The sequence below is a fragment of the Rhamphochromis longiceps genome, linkage group LG9 (assembly GCF_057381845.1).
Source record: "Rhamphochromis longiceps isolate RC_006_pf linkage group LG9, R_longiceps_female_GT1.1, whole genome shotgun sequence".
NCBI lineage: Eukaryota > Metazoa > Chordata > Actinopteri > Cichliformes > Cichlidae > Rhamphochromis > Rhamphochromis longiceps.
Genome location: NC_140565.1, coordinates 20,012,698 through 20,033,467, shown reverse-complemented (window position 1 = coordinate 20,033,467; position 20,770 = coordinate 20,012,698). Strand labels below are relative to the sequence as shown.

The following is a 20,770-nucleotide window of genomic DNA, read 5'->3' as shown; positions in this document are numbered from 1 at the left end:
TTCCTCACCGTCAGCGACGCTGCCTCAATTTGTGCAGGGCTTATCAAGAGTACACAGCATCACCAGATTAAAATCATTTACTGTGCAGAGGAGACAATGGGAGGCTGTAAAATGAGTGTGGGGAAACATCATGAAAAATAGTGGGGGGAATATCTAATGAATCTAATCTACATACAAGCAACTTGATCAAATGCTTGAGCAATTTCAGAGGCCATACATCAAACAGTACATGACATTAACATCGAATCAATATCTAGCAGGTCCACACCCATAAGCCGTAGCGCTGAGCGCTAATAACCGGCAGGGTTATGAGAGATAAATAAAAAGACAAATATAAACAGCCGACTATCCTTTTGTGAGACGAGCATCTGACCTGTCCTTGTCGGTGTGCGGAAAACAGCTTCTCGCGACCCAATTTCATTCAGCTACATAATTTAGCGGTGAGCCACGTGACTTCATAACCACTGCAAAAATATTCATCAAAACAAGTTAGCGAATCTATTTCAGCAGACTCGCTTACAATCCCTGGTCCCACCATTACAACTGTTTCATTAGTTGGGAGAACAACTCATAAAGGCATAGCTGACCTAAATAAGTCAAGTTGATCAGCGCATAGCTCAAGTTGATAAATTTAAAACATTCAAGATGGCATAAAAGGATTTGACTTTTAGCCATGGAACTAAAATCAGACTGACAGCAGTTCAGCTAATACAGAAAGTGATATAGCAGCAAGAGACTACCTTGACTGTCAAAACGTGTTTGTAAGTCACATTTCACCTGAAACATATCAGTCAAAACACAGTCACTGATCAAGATAAAGAGCTATAAATGGGAAATGTTAGAAAAATCTTTATCCAGGTGTTAAAACAAAGGTACTGACATATTTCTATTCATCCCTTCTTATCCTTTTTCTTTTTTACCGCCCCTCTCGTTGCTGGTGATAAAGCCAAATTGCAATTATTTGGGGGAGACAGTGGGAATAAAATACAAATGCATACAAAGCTGTGTTGAAATATTCTAGGACATTTAGAAGTATAGGTTTCCTATCACCACAAAGAAAGACCGACTCAAATGCATCTATAAAGAGAAGCGTCGTGGATAAACGCATAAATGTTTTCTGTAGCGCTTTGCAGTCGACTCCAGCAGTTCATTCATTCTTCAACAAGAACCAGGTTACAGCGCAGAGCCAAAAATCTGATTAAAGCTCAAGGTATGAACGAGACAGAATATAGAAACTGGAAATCACACCCCCAACCAATCTTTATTTGGGACACCTGAAATAGGCCAGTGGCTGGTTTCCTCCTATCAGAGGAGCCCTGGGAAACCTGAGAGAGAGACTGGAGGGAAAAGAAGAGAGTGAGGAGGTGGAAGGATGACTGTGGCGGTGGTGGGGGTGGTGGGGGGATTCAGCGGGGCCTTAAGTGTGCTATCATAGGCGTCTCTTGTGCCTGCCTGCTTTATTTGCAGTAGTCAGGTTAATGAGTCCACCAGCCCACTTGATGTTGAGAGGCCTGCCACAAAGAGCTGCCTCATTAGAGCTAGCCTGGCACGCTGCTCTGAGACAAAGGGACATTCACACTGCTGAATGCCTTTACGCTCCTCAATGCTGCCAGCCTGTGAGAGCCAACACCATGGCATAGCCCCCTGCACACGTCCTGGCGCCTGGCCAGCCACGCCACGACCCCAAGTTTGCTGGCTGGACTCGCAGGCTGCAGCGGTGCTAGTAAGCGGCAGGGTGTACTAAGATCAGCTGTAGCGTGCTGTGGGTTAGTAATGTAAAAGCCACGATGTAGGAAGCTGGGAGACCAGCTGGAGTATTGAAGATTCTGATTGGTTCCCCTGGCTTTCTTCCTTGGTTTATCTTTGTATTTGCACCAGGCGTTGCCTCAACATTCATCTCTTTCTGTGCAGGCAACTCTTAGCTGACAAGGTCTAAAATACATATGCAAATTATCTTAAAAAAACAAAACGATTTGCTGCCAAAATATATCTAATTATATGACATAACAAATGAAGTGCTGTCAGCGAGCGTGATCCCTGCCTGTGATAACAGTTACTTTATCAGCTGAGGTGCTGGAGGTATTTAAAAGTCACTGCTCTGTGTAATTTCATGCTTGGCAACTAGAGGCTGCAATATCTGTATCTACAAGAAAACCAGCCTCCCACCTAACCTGAAGTCTATAGAGAACTTTTATGTTTTAGAGGCAAACTCAAACTTTTGTTTGTGACAACAATGATGCTAATATCTTAGATGGCATGTATATTTCAGATCTTACATTTAATACTGTAAGAAGTGGATACGTGGACTTGGATATTTTGGTATAAAGTGTCACTTTTTAACTCCAGTTACTGTTATATAGTCAACGCAGATCACGGGATTAGACTTTATATCAGCCGTATTCCATGTTAGATGCACTGGCTGTGATCCAGTTCACCGCTTCAGCACAAAAAAAGGAAAAAATCTCTTAAGGCTTGGGGTCAGGAGTTAAATATTTTCTGCATAGGCAATCCGCTCTTTCCACCACACTATTTATAGCGCAGGCAGAAACAGCTGAGCTGACTGCAGTGATGTCACTTGCGCTGATGGAATGCTTTGTTCCACAGCGTGTGCGCATACCACCTGGGTCTGTGCGAGCTGCGAGGGAAGCTCGATGCAGGAGCCAAGATGGCTGACAGTTGCCCCATTTTTTTTCCAAGTGTTAAAAAGAAATGAAAAAAGAAAAAAAATGTCACTATCTTCTTAACCCAGACTGTCCACAGCCTCCAAATATAACCTCATAAAAGCATTAGGTCCTCTGACACGGCTCTGTGTGTTAATGTCATAAAAAGATAGCAGCGTTTGGGGCTGCCGTTTAGCGCTCATGCCAAAGTAGGGTAACATCAGCGTGAGCTCTCTCTCTTTCTCTCTCTCTCACACACACACACACACACACACACACACACACACACACACACACACACACTGCGGCTGAAGAGGAGAAAATAACACGTCGCCATCTTAAGCGTTTAACTCTTTGTCGTTCTGTGCATGGCGTGCATACGGCTGAGGTGTTCAAGAAGCACTATACCCATATATATATTTTTAGTACGCCTTTGGGCTTCTTTCAGTGTCCCTAAAAGAGCATGGTTGCCTGGCAACCGTTATTGTTGCCATGGAGATTCATGTGTTGGCAGCTGCTGCAATCAGCATTAACTCAAGGCACATATTCTCATTCCGATAGTCAGGCGATGGGAAGGCAACTAGGACACACAGTCAGAGAGGGATAGTAATCACTGTGAAACATATGCTCATCCATTACTTGCTGCATTAATACAATTATATCAAAAAGAAATTTATGGCTGTGCTTTGATGCAATGATCGCATTTCAGACAGAGGCATAAAATTCCACCTCATAACGGATCCCCACTTTTATTTAATAAATGGCACCAGGCTGTAACACAACGGAAAACAATGCCATTTCTCCTCTGACATAAGAAGCAAATCTGTTCAAAACGTCCCTGCTCAGAGTCACATCTGTTCCCATTTGTCTTTTAAAGCAGCAAGGTAAAAAAGAAAGAAAGAAAAAGAAACAACAAAAAAACTCAATGTATGTGAAAATCTGTACACGATATAACCGGATTAAACGAGACAATGGCAACCCGGCTGAGAGATGTGAAAAATAGATCTCGCGAATGGCACGTTTGACAACACTGTTCGCACATTAAATAATTTCACATAGACCCTTATTACACAGTAAAGTGTATAGCGTTTGAGAGACAGTGAGGCTTACGTTTAGTGATAAATTTCAGACTAAACTCAATATTTTCAGCAGCTCTCTGCCAGCTGCTGCTGTTTCATTTCGACCTGTTGGGGGATAAGTGATATTTACCTCTTTCCATTCTTCATATGGGGATGCATCCATGCCCGCTGGAACAATTGCAGCCCTGTTGTGAGCAGAAACACACGCAAGATCATGATAGTAGTTATTTCCCCTCTTTTTTTTCCCTTTTCCATGCTCCCAGCTCACTCTGTCACTTTGCTGTTGACATCACAGAGTTATGTAGGGATAAAGAGGCAGAGAAAAACAATAACAGACCCATTGACCCCTATTTCACAAACCTTGGGGGTATGGGAGAAATCCACTTACAAGGCTGGAACAGACCTGCTGATTGGGCCTCAATAGGCTTTCTATTAGGGAGCAGCAGAAGTGCAGCAGAAGGTCCTGACTACTGCCATTTCTGAGTGAGGATGTTTCTGTGATGGTGCAGATTTACATCTAACCTCCTGTACGCCTCGGGTTTGAAGCAGACACCGGACTGTATCTGGAATCAGAGGGAAAACTGGATAAGTGTGCGACGCAGTTACACAGCTATACATTATTCCACACTGTACCTTATAAAATCAGCAATCTGATCATATCACTCCCGCTGCATCTGTTTTTAAAGAAAAAAATAAATAACTGCGACCGAGCAAAGCGAAGCAGCGGCAGCACTGGAATACAAGTTATTAGAGCAAAATGATTTCCAGAAGGATAAGCACGTGTGTCCAAAATAAATGAATTCAATTTTTAATTCAATTACTGTTTTATGTTCAAGGTGGGCAATGCAGAGGAGGCAATCCACTGCACTTTAAGGCTAAAGACACAAATCTTTCCGAAACAAATCAAGATTAAGCCGCTCGTTTTACATTTATTAAAAAGAAAAAGAAGGAGAAGAAGAAGAAGAAAAAAAAGCCTGGGGTTTTCCTTTCAGCAGAGCAACCCTCAGACTATCGACTTCACTAAAAAGAAAACCTTAGGTTAATGGTTCTGTAAATTTCCCCTCTCTAACAGTTTTAATTGCACTACACAAGAGAAACATGGCTTTGGGAGTCAGACGCTATGATCTCCTGCCATAAGCATTAGAATGGAGGCTCACCTTGCTTTCTCTGGATGCTGCTGGTTGACATTTAACATCACAGAGAGAGGGGAGGTGCAGAGCCAGGTGCCCTACATGCACATTTGACCCCCTGCTAATGTCATAAGGGGAAGGTCCCACACACCCTTGCTTCGCTCATACAAAACACTACAAGGCTGCAGAGTACTATCTAAGTAATTACAGATAGACTTTAGTTACCTCTTAATATTTACATGTATATAGCATAATCCTGCAGCTTAACGTTTCCACTGCATGAAATAAAAAGCTCAGTGTTTTATTGAATTATAAAGAACATATCAGTGTCTGCTGCTAGAAAGTGCAACGCTTCCTTATATTTGCACATTGTTAAATGTGCAAATATAAGAGCATTTTAGGTAATCATTAGGAAATCAACATCTCTTTTCTTTATTTTAACTAAGGCAAAAACACAATTCTCTGCAGCATGAGGAAGGATGCAGCACACTTTGGAGGGCACAACAAACACAGCCAGCAGGCCTGTAACCCAGTGCAGATGACCTGGTTCTGCTTGCACGCAACCATGAAATAACAACTGCTGTTTATAGTTTGATGTTAGCTTGGGGAGCGTACTGTCCCTGCTCAAGCTAAGCAGGCAAACCTTACTGTCAGGATTTGCTTGGAAAAAAAAAAATTGCAATCAGGTCATGTCCTAAAACAAAGCAGGTGCTGCATCTACTGGGTTATTCTCTAATTCTGGAGTCTGCTCATTGCAGGTCAGGACTGGTGGCACATATAACGCTGTAACCCATATAGTCTTTTTTTTTTTTTTTTTTTAAACACACTGGATGTTGAAAAGTTTCTATAATTTCTGATGACTGAACACATAGAGATGTCAGAAAATAAGCATCTGTGATGAAAAAGCACAATACAAAAATATGTGGAGCTTACTAAAATTTAATAGTTAACTATTTTGTTCGTAACAACCTACTAATGACATCTGTAAGGACTCAGAACAGCCACATATATGCATTTTATAATATAAATGTTTTTATATAGGTTGTAGAAACACATGGTGAAATTTGTGCACTTTTTTAAGCCACTTACAAAAGGACAATTTGAATAATTTGAATACTGTGTATTTATTATTTTTTAATAAACATTTTTTAAAGAATAAACATATTCCAAAGGCAATAATAAATCCACACAGCGGTTTGCATCTTTATAGTCATCCCGTGGATGATTTTTGAATGTAAAGTAACAGCAAGAAATTGTCTCTACCGAAGGCGCACAATGTCTCACTACCACTGCTAAATATTCTCCATATTTCCACTCACATTGTGGAAATGCACAGTATGCCCCCTCTTTCTTATGTGGTACTGCAGGTATGTTTACCTGCCTATGTTGCTTATGTGCCATCACAGATTGGGCATCTTTTAATTTAAGCCAGAAAACCAAAATAAATGCCTTTTTTTCTTCCCCGCTTCCTCACAAGATCATTGAGGACAGCTGTGATTGCTCCTAACTTGATTTAATATCAATTTTGAGAAATTACAAAAGCCATTTGGAAATACATCAGAATCTGTTAAGTGAATGATACTGCCACACATTTTAACACATAAAAATATGCAACAAATTTGAACTTGGGTTTAAAAATAACTTGGCATTGATCAGCAAAATCAAAGCATGGATAATAATATCCCCACCAAAAAATATATAAAATAAAATATTAACTACAGTTTAACTATTGTGTTATAACATTTTTTACTAGAACTAATATGCTAAAAAAAATAAGACAAAAATTATAAGCATATTAAACCAAGTCTGCATAGATTTTATGGAGTAAACTGTAGCACAAAATGAGCCCCACTGTGCAGGCTGTGTGATGTTGGGGTAAGGCCTGATGCATGATACAAAAAAAAATAATAATAATTAAAAGGGAGGGGAGACTGATAGAAAGGCAACGGTTACCAAGGCATCTCAGTTTGGTTAAAACTGATGCAACTACAACGTTTGCTACTGCAGAGCACATAGCTCACAGCGACCCTGCACACACTTTCCTACAGACAGCACGTTCGCGTTTCGACCTGACTTCCAATTCGTTTCACTGACTGCCAAAAATAAAAGACCAACAACACCGACGCTTATTTGGGAGCTTTTAATGCTCACGCATGCCACACAGGTTTGAAATGAAATTAATATCTTGTTGTTGTTGTTTTTTTAATTAGTTAATTAACTAATTTTACTCCATAGGGTCACATATAGTTTGATCTTGAGTAAAATGAATGTGGTTGTCAGGACATTCTCACACAGGTACGGTTGATGTGGCCATGCTGCAGAGGAAGGCCTGCTTCAGATTTTTTTTTTGTCGGCTTAGACAGCAGCCTCGATCGAAGACGCACAGCACAGACCGCATTTCGATGTCGCCTTACATCTAGTTTTGTTGTTGTTGTTGTTGTGGCACTTGTTCCCATAGGCTCCGTGTGCAGAACGCTGCGCACGCAAAGGGCGTTTCGATGCGGCAGTTTCTCTGTGTTTTGACGTTAAAGAACGGCAGTCACGGCGATTATGCGACTCCCTTACTTCACGCAGATCGGTTTATATTTCTGTTGTACTCTCTTTTGTTCTTCTCGAGTCCAGAACAACGTGTCGGTGTGCGACAGAAATCCCTATCCGGACGTGTTGATCGCAAATCCAGCAGAAGTGCGAAACAAACAGGTTCGGTTCGATAAGAAGTCCAAATCCTGCTGTCCGTGAGTTCCCATCCGCCTTCTGCGCGGAGTCCCAACTTCTACCATTAGCCCACAACTTTTACAAACTTCCACCTCTGTCCAAATGATGGAATTTGCAACTGCAGCCACAAGTTATTTCTTTCTGTTTCCTCCCTACTTCTTTCCCACCCTTGACGCCCCCCCCCCCCCCTTCCTCTCAACCCCCTTTTTTTCTCAAAAGAGAGGCCCACCGGCTGCCTCTTGATTAATAAATGTTTAGGCTATGTGTTTTGAAGTGAGGGACAAAAGGGGTTGGCCTGTGACCCCTAGGAGCCCCGACCTTGCGCAGGTTCATTGTGAGGCGCTGGGAAAGGGGCTTTGGGACGGAGACCCCGGGCCACTGACCCACACACATCCCAGAGCCCTGCCATTCATGTGCGCACCGCTGCATGTCGCCCCGCAGCTTCCATTGATTCAGCGGGAACAATAGCCTTACACCCCTCTACCTCCTCCCTCTGCCAGAGAAAAAGCAGCTTTCAAACTTCCCTATATGTCGCCTGATGCAAGCCTGAACAGAATTTCTCCTCTAACGCTTTAAATGAAGAAGAAAAATGTTGACAAAACGTTAACGCTCTCAGTGGTATGTTCACCCGAGTTGCATCACAACTTGGGTGAACGTTGCATCATTGCACTGACTGGATTCTTGCAGCCGTCAAAGGCCAACACTGTAACAGAGTGAAACAATGAAACGGTAACGGAGGGAAACTGTGAGACAGAGGATGGATGCTCGGAGGAGGACGAGATGACAGAAAGGAAAGAACTCGAAGAAACAGCGCGTGAATAACACCTGTGGGGTGATTTTAACGCTGGAGTCAGATATACGTTAATAAGTTGGAGGTAAAGCGGGCATTATTGCGCCTGGGCCACAGGGTTAGCAAGGTTACTCTAATGACATCATCCGTTTCGATTGGATCTTTGCCTGGAAGTCAATCACGGCAGGGAGTGAAGGGGACACAAACGAGCAGTGCAGGACTGCCACTTGCTTCAATCAATTACTGCTCCAATTTTGAATGCACAAGCAAGACTCCCTAAAAGGAAGCTACGCCTTTGCATGTCAGAAGTTACGTGTGGTAAAGGAAGAGGCCGTAAGAAAAGGAAAGAAATACAAGAAAGAAAGAAAATGCGTGTAAAGAAAACGCTTAACTTTATTTACAGGCCTTTAACAGCAAAACAAGTTTTATGGGTCTATTTACAGAGACAACAGCCCCCCCCCCCCCCCCCCAGCTTAAAATATTCCTCATTTAATCTATGCAGAGACAACACACAATTGAACTAACAGTTTATAGAAATTGAGTTGCAAAACCGGTGGCCTGATGCGTGAAACTGAAATGAACCTCTCAAAACAAATGGCGTTAAACATGATTAATTGTGGCCGGCAAGAAGGCGACCAGACTACACAGTCCTACCGTCAGGCTTCACCAGATTATAGAGCAGTTATTCCCACGTATAGACCACATAAACTACAACATGCTGCTAAAATCCCCACTGAAACGCAGTCTGACGTGTATAATAATGATAATAATAATAATAATGATAATGAGCAAATCAGATAAATGATCGCTTTAAATCACTGGATATATAGAACTTCCAGAACGCGCATATTTGAGTGTCTGCGAGCGAGCGCGCATTTGTATGGATAAACGCGTGTTGTGCGCGGGCATGTGAGAGGAGAGAGAGAGAGAGAGAGAGAGAGAGAGAGAGAGAGAGAGAGAGAGAGATTTTACTCATTGTAATGCACAGAGCGACCTGCCCTCTTTTTGAAAAAAAAAAAGCGAGAAAGCGCAGCCATGCTTTGCAGAGGCTACAGCGTCGCTCTCATTGGTAGCGTCAGCTTCTCGCCACACGGAGTCTTTGCTCGTTCGCTGCTACACGCCGAGAGAAACCGGGAATACACAGCGACTGCCTAGAGCTGCGGTGAAGTAATAACGCTCAGATGAAGTGAAAGAAACAGCAGGGCACGGATAAATACGAGCAGAGCGCACGGTGTGCTTGGGATCCACCATATGGCGTGGACCATTTCCACGGTGAGTATTTTCCGCCGGCGTTTGCTTTATAATCAAGCCTTTGAGCAATTATTGATGAGCTGATTTGCGTCTTTTTGCTCCCGCCGTTGGTAACGCGTGCGTTTTAAGAGAATAAAACGGATGGCGATCGTTCTCCGTGCAGATAACGGGTCCCTGTGCACGCTGCACTTGCCATTGTTATTGCGGGCTTCAGGGAAAAATCCACTACTAGTTTAAAAAAAAGGATGAGTAAAGACGTTAGAAAAAGCCGAGCAGGCTTAACGAGCGGGATTTGTTTTTATGGTTTCATGATTGTTCAGAAGGGGGAAGAGGACGGAGGATATCTGAGCCTCATCGTTTGTTCGTTGCACGGCGCGTGAGGACAATAGGGGTCATTTTCTTCTGGGAGGCGAGAGAGGGAGAGGGAGAGAGAGAAGAACTGGTGAAATATGGTGATTTGCTGACAAGTCGCGATGGAGCTCCAAACAGGGGTCGACGCGAGAGTCGGACTGTTTTCAGGGGATAGGGACGTTTCCGTCTAAAATGGCGATTCCCTTTGTTTCTGTATCCCTCTCCTCTGTGTTCCAGCGAGTGGGTGATGCATTGCAATTAGCCTACAATCTACGAGCCTGCGCCTTCTCTTTCCCACTCCACGGTGCTTTTTGTGTGTGCGCGCGCTCTTTAACTGTAAAACAGGAGCCGTAATTTTTTTTTTTTTTAAACGCTGAGCTCAGGAGATCCTCACAGTTGTGGGCAGGTGTCCGATGCGACTCTTACTCATAAACAGCAGTGACTTGGGTTGAATTTAAGCTGCTTTCGCTCTAGTTTACAAGATATGCAAATCACCGTGTGCTCCGTGAAGTCTGCATCGCTGCAGATTTCACCGGGTTATAGCTGAATTGCACAGATTCTAGGATCTCTGTCAGTTTCCCACTCAGTTGAGGCATTCGACAGGAGAGGAATTCGCATTTATGCACGTCTGAGCCACTTTCCCGTTACATTCAGCGTGCGCGTTATATAATCTGGCCATAGCACGCATAATGCACCTTGCAGTTTAGTGAACGTCACTGATTAAAAATAATAATAATATTTTGAGGGAGTAAAAATCAGCTACAGCTCATCACCAGAAGCTAAATGCAGCACTTGTCAAACTCACGTCAAGCGGCGCGATCAGAATGACACAAGCATCTCTCCATCGTTACTGTGTGCAGGGAGTGCGTGTGCGCATGCCCACGTGAGTGTGGGTCTATGTGTGAGTGTAGGTACACGTGTGTTCTCTCTTCTTTTCTTTTCTTTTTTTTTTTTGAATAGTGCAATGTTGCATAACTGATCACAGCCAATGCCAGATTTGGGGCTTCACAATTTGCTAGACCATTGTTGGCATTTCCTCTGCCAGCACGCGCACATCCGCATGCACGCACCAACGCAAACACACACACCAACCAGCAGCAGAACTATTAACACATGTAGGCGATAAACGTTAATTCTCGGATTGGGAAGTCGTCAATTTCCCTCCTAGTTTCAAGGACACGGGGCAGCGATGAGGAGGACGCTGGGTAATATAGAGGAACATCTGTTTGCCTGGTGACGTCAGCACCCCCCCCCTTTCATCCCAATCCTCTTGTGCTGAAGGCAGATGCCTCATTTGTTTGGCTGGAGCACCATTAATCCCAAAGTCAGAGGAAAAGACCGGACGGAGAGAGATCAGTCCCATTTAGGTGGTGCCCGCGCCGGGATCAGCTCGGTCTCGATGTCCCGGTGCGTTTGCTACGGATGGACGCGCGCGCACAGTGCGCACCGATGCGCTCAGGACACCGGCAGTTTCTCGGGGTTCTTCGGCTGCCCGGTTTGCGATTTGCGGCAATTTTAACCTGTGACCCGCAAAGAGAGGCTGCAGGCGTTTGTGTGTGCGTGTGTGCGTGTATCTATAGATGATGTGAGGAGGGCGTTATGAGGCTATAGGAAAATCAATATTTTGCACGCGGACCTTTTTCCTCCTTTTTTGGACGCCGAGTGATGTTTCTGAACAGGTCAATGTGGAATATGAGAATTTGTCATTTGCAATTCAATATGACGCATTTGTGTTTTCTTTTTCCTTAGGTGCACTATGGGATAATGGAGGATTTTTTTTTAATGCCTTCCTCGGTTTTGGACAAAAAGCAGTCGACGGACACGGATCAAGTCATTTTTGACTGCTAAAGCGGTCTGGGACGTATAATCACTTTGCCTCCAAACTGGCTGTTCTGCGTTAAAGTCCTGTAACTTAACCTCTTTTTTTTCTCCAGCTGAATGTTTTTCCCCCGCTCACACACACACTCTAAGGTAGGCCTGTACAATCACCGGGAGAGGATCTGATCTCTTTTGATGCATACGGGATGCTTTGGATTTAAAAAAAAAAATCTTTACATTTTTGGCCAAACTTGACATCCCAAAAACATCTTTAGTTACACGTCAGAGGCCTCGGAGGCTGCAGAAATAAAGACTGATTATTATTTGTCGTAACAGGTTTTACGCAAAGGTTTGGAGGTGTCTGCCCTTTTCCCACAGTAGAGTGGATGCAGCTGGTGGACGGACACACACACACGCGCAAACACACACAGATGAGCGGGTTGTGTCTCTCCGTGTTCACAGCGGACCTTGATTTAATGTCTTACAATTAAGGCACGCGGTGAATGCCAAGAGATGATCTTCCTATCTTCTCCGATCTGCACACCCCAGAAATCAAAAGTTTAAAGTTGCAGATTAATTTTTTTAAGAAAAAAAAAGATAGATAGCCTATAATGTTATTAAAACTATACTGGTGGCGTTCTCACACTGAACTTTTGCTCTTGTGTTTCAAACTGTAATTCGTGTGCCGTCATTCGTGTGCTGTCTCTTTTCCTCCTGCATTTAACAATAAACAAAATACAATATTTGAAAGCTCTTTATTTATATGAACATATTTGCTCCAGTGTGTGTGTGTGTGTGTGTGTGTGTGTGTGTGTGTGTGTGTGTGTGTGTGTGTGTGTGTGTCGGTGGGAGCTGTCCATCCTCACATAGGCTACCCGGAGCGCTGTCCACCCTCTGTGGTGCTGAAATCTGCGCGCCACCGATCAGCCTTTTGTTTCACTTGCCCGCCGGTGGAAAAGCGGAAATGGCTCAACTTCTTCTCTGTAGTGCAGGAATGCAGTCCGGACTCCTCGACGTAGAAACGCAAGCAACTGCGTTAGAAGAAATTTCGACATTCTTGCATTTTGCAGGCACCTCAAATGTTCTTTATGTACATATATTTACTTATTAATTTATTCTAAGTGTGGAAATTCGTGAAAATCTGCAAATGGAGTGACGGCTGGCATTACCGTTGAGCTCATTCGGTTCTAAAAATAGCATAAAAACATCCCCACACATTTTTACTTCTAATCATCGTCGCACGAATTTATCAGCGACCCATTTCCCCCCTAAAACTTGCTTAGAGGGAAAAAAAATATTTTGTACAAATGACAATTATCACAGTAAAGAGGTTCTAACCCCCTCCCCCCACAAAAACCATATAGAGCCTCGCGTGACAAGGATAATAAACCATGATTTATTGGATCTGCATATTAATTTCCATAAGTACGCGTGGTGCCTTTGCGGAATGTAAATGAGGAGGACGACCGTGGAGCGTGTGGCTTAAACACTCGCATGGACTTTAAACGAATATCAGGTTTTTAAAATGTGCTTCACCAAAATCATTGGCTCAAGCAGATGAATGCAGACCACTAACTGTGAGAGTCTTGTGGCATTTCCGCTGGATGAAATAACATCCTTCGATCTTAGTGTGTCGCCTGGTGGCGTCCGCACGCAATATCAAACCGTAATGGAGACTCTCTCTTCCGGACAGTTAAAGATCAGTGGGGCTTCATTTAGTACGACTCATGTTAGAGTATTTATTTATTTATCTGGACGCATTTCTGTTTTTCATTCAGATGATTGGCTCCATGTTGCACACACCGACAGAAAATAATCAGATCTTAATTAATGACATGAGTCTGTGCGCTTCATGTAGATAGAAGGATAAGCGGGGCCTGGCTAAAGTGGGGAGGGGAGCACATAAAAGTCATTTCACCAAATCATCAGTTTATTTCCTTTAAGTCTTCCAGAGAAACATATCTGGATCAGCGTAAGCATAAACTGAATCTCTAAGTACAGTCAACGGATTCCACAGTGCGCATGATCGGTTGCCGTAGTGTTTAAAATCAGCTGAGTGGTTAAGGAGGGGGACTGACAGTTTAAGAAGTCCGCTCTAACATCCACCTGCTCGGGTGGTTAATATCATTACAAATGAAACTACAACTCGGTCGCCTCATGAATTAAAAAAGAGCAGTCTGCCTGCCGTGTCATGTATTTGGTACACTGGTGGGTCTCAGTGCAGGGAACCACATTACAAAATTGAAATTTCATATCTGAACTCAGCAGCCCTGGAGTCTGGTTTCTACTGATAACCAAAATCTTCAAAGTTGAATGAAATCCATGAGGCTGCCATAAAGCATGTTCATCATGCTCCTGCTTTGCCTTCAGCTCCTCCTGCACGGGCTGCTCAGGACGTCAGAAGAACTCTGCTGCCCTCTTGTGGCGGAAATTGATAAATGCTGTTAAACAGCACATACAAGATTTAGTAAAGAGCAAATTCTTAAAGATCCCCTGAAGGCATGTTTATAAACAGGCTCTCTTTTGAGTGATATTTTTTTGGGGTGATATCGGGGGTTTTTTGTTTTTGTTTTTTTAAAAATTATTTCCATAAAAAGCTCAGCGTGGTTGGAAAGCTTGAAAATGGCACTACGAGCTCTTCCATTATTGAAATAATGGAGAAATACATCAGTGTTGTTTGGCTTGTAACAAACAGGAATTCCAGCAATACAAGGGTCAATGTAAAGAAATAAGAACACATTAAAAAAAAAGATAAAACACCACAGATTAAAAAAATTTTTTAAAAAAGAGTGAAAAAAATAAAAATAAACATGTCGATCAATGCCTCATCAAACAAGTTTTGTTCTAAAACAAAACAAACAAACAAAAACCTAAGGATTTTTCCTCCATGTTTTTTTCTATCCATCCATTCTCTTTTGCTTATCCAATTCAGGGTTGTGGGCTGGGCAGGTGGGTGGGGGATCCCATCCTAGTTACCATAGGACAAAAGTAAAACCTGGAAATGTCGCAGCAACACAGAGAGACAAATAACCATTCACACTCACACTGGACTGTGGGAAATACTCAAAGAGAACTCACACAATCACAGGGAGAACATGCAAACTCCACACATGAAGGTGGAAGGTGGAGACGAACCAGAACCTTCTTGCTGTACGGCAACCGTTTAGTTAACTAAAATGTTCCTTCACACATGTAGTTTTAGTTTTCAGTTTATATTTAGTTAACTACAATAACCTTTGTTTTTAGTCAACTATAATAACCTTGCTCCAAAGCAAGCTGCATGTGTTAAATTCTGAAACATGCATCATTCTGCAGTGAAGCTTCCATGAAGAGTCACCAATACACCTTTTTAAATGAGGACAGAGGAGAAAACAGATGATATTATGAGTGTTGGTAAATTGCATTTAGAAAAACGTGATTTCAGGAGATAAAAGCAAAAAAAAAAAAAAAAAAAAATCATTTATGAGCATTTTGTTAATGTATTTGTTTGTCTGTTTTTAAAAGCAACAATTCTAATTATATTTAATGGAGTCAAAGTGTGTCAATGGCAGAACATAAAAAACTAGATATACTTCTATAAATAATGTGTCTGACCTGGATTATAAAACGTGGATTTATGTCTGGAATAGTTCCAAGTGTTGCAGTCCTACAACAAGCTCCAAATGCACAGTTTTGTCTGAGAAACAGTCCAAGTCTCAAAGATATTTTACAATAATATAAGGCAAAAATGATCATTACTACATTGGAAAGGCTCCCCCTTCTTCTTAACAACTCTGCTTGAAAAATGAGTCAGTTTAATCCGTCTATGTGTTTTTGTTTTTACTTTTCAGCATCTAAACTTCTCTTTTGTCCCAGCAGAAATCCTTTTCTTCGACAGTTTTGCCTTCATGGTCTCCTCATTACCAAAGTGCTGACGTACTGTGACTGTAATGGCTGTGCCACCATCCTCACCCATCTTATCTCATTAGCCGGACCTGATTGGCCATGAAGGTGTTCTCTTGCCATCTCAGAATAAAGTGACTGTCTTTGCCACTTCTTAGATCATAACTCCCCAACTATTCCCCCCACCCCCCCCCCCCCCCCCCCCAAGAGAGACATAAGCAAATTAAAATATGTTCGGAAAGAGCTAAAACGTTGACCTTGAACGTGTGGAACAATTTCAGCGCTTGTGATGCTCTTGCAAAGAGAGGATTCTGACTTTAATTACCAGTTTGTATAATTCTTTACAGTAACTAAAGGGAGATTTAGTAGTACTTATATGAAAGATATGAACATAACAAAGGCCAAACGATGTCATTTTTAGAGAACAAAACACATCTTAACATTAAAATTAGAGTCTACTTTAAACATGGAGACTGATATTTCATTCTTTTACTATAAATGTTTCTAACTCTGAGGATCTAGCTACAAATCCCAGTAAATTTATTAATAATACTTTGTAATGAATCATTTTACATCTGACCAGATACTGTCAACACAGTATCTGTTAACTCAGAACTTGCTAAGATGCTTTTCAGACTGTTTTTGAAGTCATGACTGCAAATGGATTTTACAGACTAGCTAAGAAATAAAACAGGGAAGAATGGCATCGCAACTATTTAAATTAAAATATCTCAAATGTTTCTACTCTCTGACTCCATTTCTCTCCATGTCACAAATGGAAAAACATGATTTCAAAACAAGACGACTTTCTGGAATATCTTCAGTGGGTGACTCACTGAACAGACTTTTCCACTGATATTTAGCTGCCAAGAAACCAAACCAGAGGGCGAAAAGAATTAAGGCACATTCACTGCGGTTTGAAAGCAGTGGTCAGCTCTAATCACTGCTAAAGGTACCTTTAATGTGTGCAGCAGACATGCCATGGTAAATAACCATGGTTACTTGGATAGAAGAAGGGGGAAGAGTGTGTCCTTTAAGGCGTTGAAACGAGCGCCTACGAATGAGTTCTTGTGGAGAGTAATTGCAGAAATTACTGTTAGCAGCTGAAATGTCTGTGAGAAGGCTGCATGCTGCATTGTGAGCTTCTCTGAGCTACAATGAACTTAAGTTTCACCTGTGGAGTTTAGGCCTGTACCCTCTGCAATGAAACCTAGCTCAGATATAAACTATGGAGCTCTACGCTGAGCTCCAGCCCACCATAACCCTGCAGTTACCTCTTTTAAACCACATTACTCACCAAAGTGCAATTTAAGATCAAACTTTCAATGGGCTGGAAGTCATGCAAAGCAGTGAATTTGATTAGACCCTTCCTCAGAGTCAGTTAATATCTTCCAAACATGTTGACAAAGGTTCACAGGATCAGTTATTCTCTCTAAACATAAGTCTCAGGCCCAATCAGAAGTAATGTTGCCTAGCAACTATTAACAGATTACAGACATCTTAGTATAAATTGTTTCTAAATGGTAAACAATTAATCTTCACTTGCAAAAAAACAAGCATTGAAGCACCTTTTTAAACTTTTTAAAAGTTTAAAAGTTATATCTAGTATGTTTCTTTAACAGTGTGCATCTCCTTGTTTCTTTTGAGTGTTTATAATCAAGCCCATAATTTATTTTGGTTGCTTCGGTGCTTAAAAGGAACGTTCTTTATCTCATTATTTCACCACTATAAAACCTTAACCCTGCACTACAATCTGAAGTCTTGAAATACAGATTCAAATGTTAAAAATCAGGATTTTTTAAAGCAAGAAATCACGTGATTTAAATGCTAAAGGAGGTCGTGGGCTCTATCTGAATAAAACCTATGACGTTTGACTTTCCAGTATGGTTGTACTGCACTATACCATCCACAAGATGGCAGTATGAGCACAGGTAAAGCTTGGCAAGCCCGCAGATCTATCATGGGAAATCTGACACAACGTGAGATAAACGCTACAACAGTGAAATGAAAAGGTTCGTGTTGTTCTGGAGTATAATTGTACTCCAGAATTGTACTTATTGTGATAAAACTAAACTTAAGTGGGCGAACAATCGAAAAAGCAACAAAAATTATTGAATTAAAACATTATGCCAATATCTTTTCATTTGAATAAAGCAGTAAGAGATCAGCGAAATTATCTCCTCTCTGAGCTAAAACAGCTTTAAGATTATAGACGTTGGTTAATTTGCGACTCTTGAAAAGGATACAAACTGATGTCTCGTAACCAAATCAGTGAAGCGGGCTATTTTATGATCGGGGGGGATCTTTGCAAAGATCTTGAACCCAAAGCGTATTACAGAAGAGAGACAGAGCGCATGCTGCTTTGTTTGCCATCCTTTAAATACCAATAATTAAAACGTTAACGTGATTGGGTGGTGAGTGCCAGGGGGAGAGGGTGTCTGTATCCCAATAGGCGAATCCTTTTTAATAACCCGCCTCGAGATAATGATGTAAAAAGGACCGAAGCGTCTTGTGCGTAACCAGGGTTATCGTGGAGATCCGGTGAAGGTGAATCAGACACAGAAAGGGAGAGAGGCAGGAGAGAGTGGCTCTTATTACGTGAGGCTCCTCCTCGTCTCTACACCTCAGCTGACAAGTGGAGCGAGCCTGCAACTTCACCACTGACACACAACTAAACTCGTGAAGGACAAACAGAGGAAGAAACTCTGAGACGTGCGTCAAGTTTCCCGAAGAGACCATAGCCTGCAACGACGCGGAATCCACGAGGCTATGGACAGGAGGATGAACTTGAACGTGAGCGGAGGGGACATTTTTCACAAAACTCTGAGCGCCGTGTCCACTAAAAAAATGGACCCTTTCAGATCGTCGGCCGGCATCGAACTACCAGCCAGAGACCGCCAGTCACCAATCAGCTGCTTTGACCAGGCCGAGCCAGACCCGATTCAACCGGGAGGACTGGCAGGAGGCAGAGGGGGGACGCTGGGTCTGCCGACGGGATCTTTGTGCGTAAAGTACGGAGAGAGCGCCAACAGGACCTCGGCAGCGGAGAGCAGCGGAGGTGAGCAGAGTCCCGACGATGACAGCGACGGCAGGTGTGACATGGTCCTCCTCAGCGATGGGCGGACGGTGAGCGCAGGGAAAGCTGAAGGAGGTAAGAAAACCAAAGAGCAGAAAATACTGAGGCTAAACATCAATGCCAGAGAAAGACGACGGATGCACGATCTGAACGACGCGCTGGATGAGCTCAGAGCGGTCATCCCCTACGCGCACAGCCCGTCAGTGCGGAAACTCTCCAAAATTGCCACTTTGCTGCTCGCCAAAAACTACATCCTCATGCAGTCACAGGCGCTGGAAGAGATGAGGAGGCTAGTGATGTATCTCAACCAGGGCCAAGCCATTTCTGCCGCTTCCATACCGGCCACCACTGCCCTCGCAGCTCCCGGCTTGGGCGCGTACGACCAACCGGGTGGATACCCCTTCCCCACCGGAGTGGCCGGGTCCTCCTGCCCCGATAAATGTGCCCTGTTCAACAATGCCACTTCCAGCCTCTGCAAACAGTGCACTGACAAGCCTTAACGCGCCTGACAAAGACTCCGAGAAGCACACGAGAAAGAAGAACCCACTTTTAAGGACACTTTTGGAGAGGAAAACCAGTGAAGTCAGTAGGCTAGAGACAAAAAAGGAAAAAAAGAAAGAAAAAGTAATGGCGACGAATACTTTTATGATATTTACTAAATGCATTAAAACGCGCTTTTTTTTGTTCAAACATTACTTGATTGTGAATATAAATCATCCTTAAAGTGCTGGTATGAATGACAGTGAAGACCAAACAGACGTACAGTAGGGCCTGTGAGAATGGCTGCAAGTGTTGATTTGAGTGAGTTGTTGATCACTTGCTCTGTGATGGACACTTTTGGAAATTTGGGTGACCTGACAACTTGCGATTCTTTCCACTTGAGTAGATGGACATCTTGTCGAAGCGGTCCACACTCACTCTCTGCTGCTTTCTCATTTATTCACGGTTTTCTTTCCATTCAAGTCAGAGACTTTTCTTCTTTTCTTTTTTTTTTTGGTTTAAGGCCTGCTTTCACGAAGTTTTTCTGCTGAGCAAGTGGAATGCTATGAGCAAGGAAAGTCAAACGAAACAGCGAGTTAAGAGGTTGAATCAGTCAGATGTTTATGTGCTAATTTTAGACACTTGTTAATCGTTGCGCACGCCTATTGCAATTCTTTTTGGGGGTGAGGGGGCACTGTCATATAATAAACATCCAGATTTCTTTTTGTTAAAATCCTGAATTGAAGCTTATCACGTGTTTCGATGTGCTTTTGTAATTTATTCATTTGAATATCTATGATGGATATTTTTTGCTTGCATTGCACATTGTCGTCTCTCTTTTTCTTGTATTTTTGTTTTCTTTTGAAACATGACGATTGAGGTCTTCAGATTATTCGCGTTGTCAGGTCGGGCTGTGGATTATTGTAGATACCTTAGTTATTATAAGAGCAGAGGAGGGCCGTTTGTATGTATTTCAGTGTTGAAAAGCTTTATTAAAATATTTTGAACAACAGAAAAAGAAAATCTGATTATTCATGTGAAGTGTAGCGCACGTGGAATCAGAGCGAGCTGCCTTTAACTGTTAATTGTTCTTGTTGATTTTTATTTTATTTTTATTTATTTTTTTTTGGGGGGGGGGGTTAATTTTTTTTTTTTTTTAAAAAAGGATAACTTTAGAGCCTCTCTGTTCTAGGAGCGATGCAGCTCTCATTTGTCAGTCTCTGCATTCTCACCAGGTGTCATGCAGAGAGGGGAAATAATGCTCAACAATTTTCTGCTCCATCAAAACCGGTAACTTTTCTTGTCTTAAGTCTTGGGAACGAAGGCCAGACGTGGGTGGGCGAACGTTCAGGGCAACATTAAGATGTTTGTGCTCCACGGACTAAAAGAAAAAATAAAGAGAAAAGAAAGAAAGACAACAAACCCCAAAAACAAACAAAAAAAACCCCCACACACTCTGATGACCTTTACTGTGGATGTTGAGACAATTTCCACGCCTGTGTGTAATAATATGATAATGCGAAAACAAGTGTGTATGA

At 42.5% G+C, this 20,770-nt stretch overlaps 1 protein-coding gene and 2 long non-coding RNA genes across 11 annotated transcripts in view; 2 read left to right on the top strand and 1 right to left on the bottom strand.

The window, feature by feature from the left end:
* Positions 1-7,741, bottom strand: part of LOC146662200 (uncharacterized) — a 49,087-nt gene extending 41,346 nt beyond the window's left edge. For 8 of the 9 annotated variants that reach the window (XR_014913320.1, XR_014913322.1, XR_014913326.1 and 5 more), the window contains exons 1-3: positions 7,284-7,741; positions 4,100-4,302; positions 3,870-3,924 (exon numbers count right to left, since the gene is read on the bottom strand). This is a non-coding gene — a long non-coding RNA (uncharacterized LOC146662200). The remainder of the gene's footprint in view (positions 1-3,869; positions 3,925-4,099; positions 4,303-7,283) is intronic. The other variant, XR_014913327.1, reaches the window with a different exon arrangement.
* Positions 7,742-9,408: 1,667 nt separating this feature from the next.
* On the top strand, positions 9,409-12,537 carry LOC146662199 (uncharacterized). Its single transcript, XR_014913198.1, has 2 exons — positions 9,409-9,646; positions 11,726-12,537. It is a non-coding gene; the product is annotated as an uncharacterized LOC146662199 (long non-coding RNA).
* Positions 12,538-18,211: 5,674 nt separating this feature from the next.
* On the top strand, positions 18,212-20,231 carry bhlhe22 (basic helix-loop-helix family, member e22). The gene has a single exon (XM_085417784.1). The coding sequence runs from the start codon at positions 18,446-18,448 to the stop codon at positions 19,250-19,252; it is 807 nt and encodes a 268-aa protein (XP_085273910.1). The 5' UTR covers positions 18,212-18,445; the 3' UTR covers positions 19,253-20,231.
* Positions 20,232-20,770: the final 539 nt, after the last annotated feature.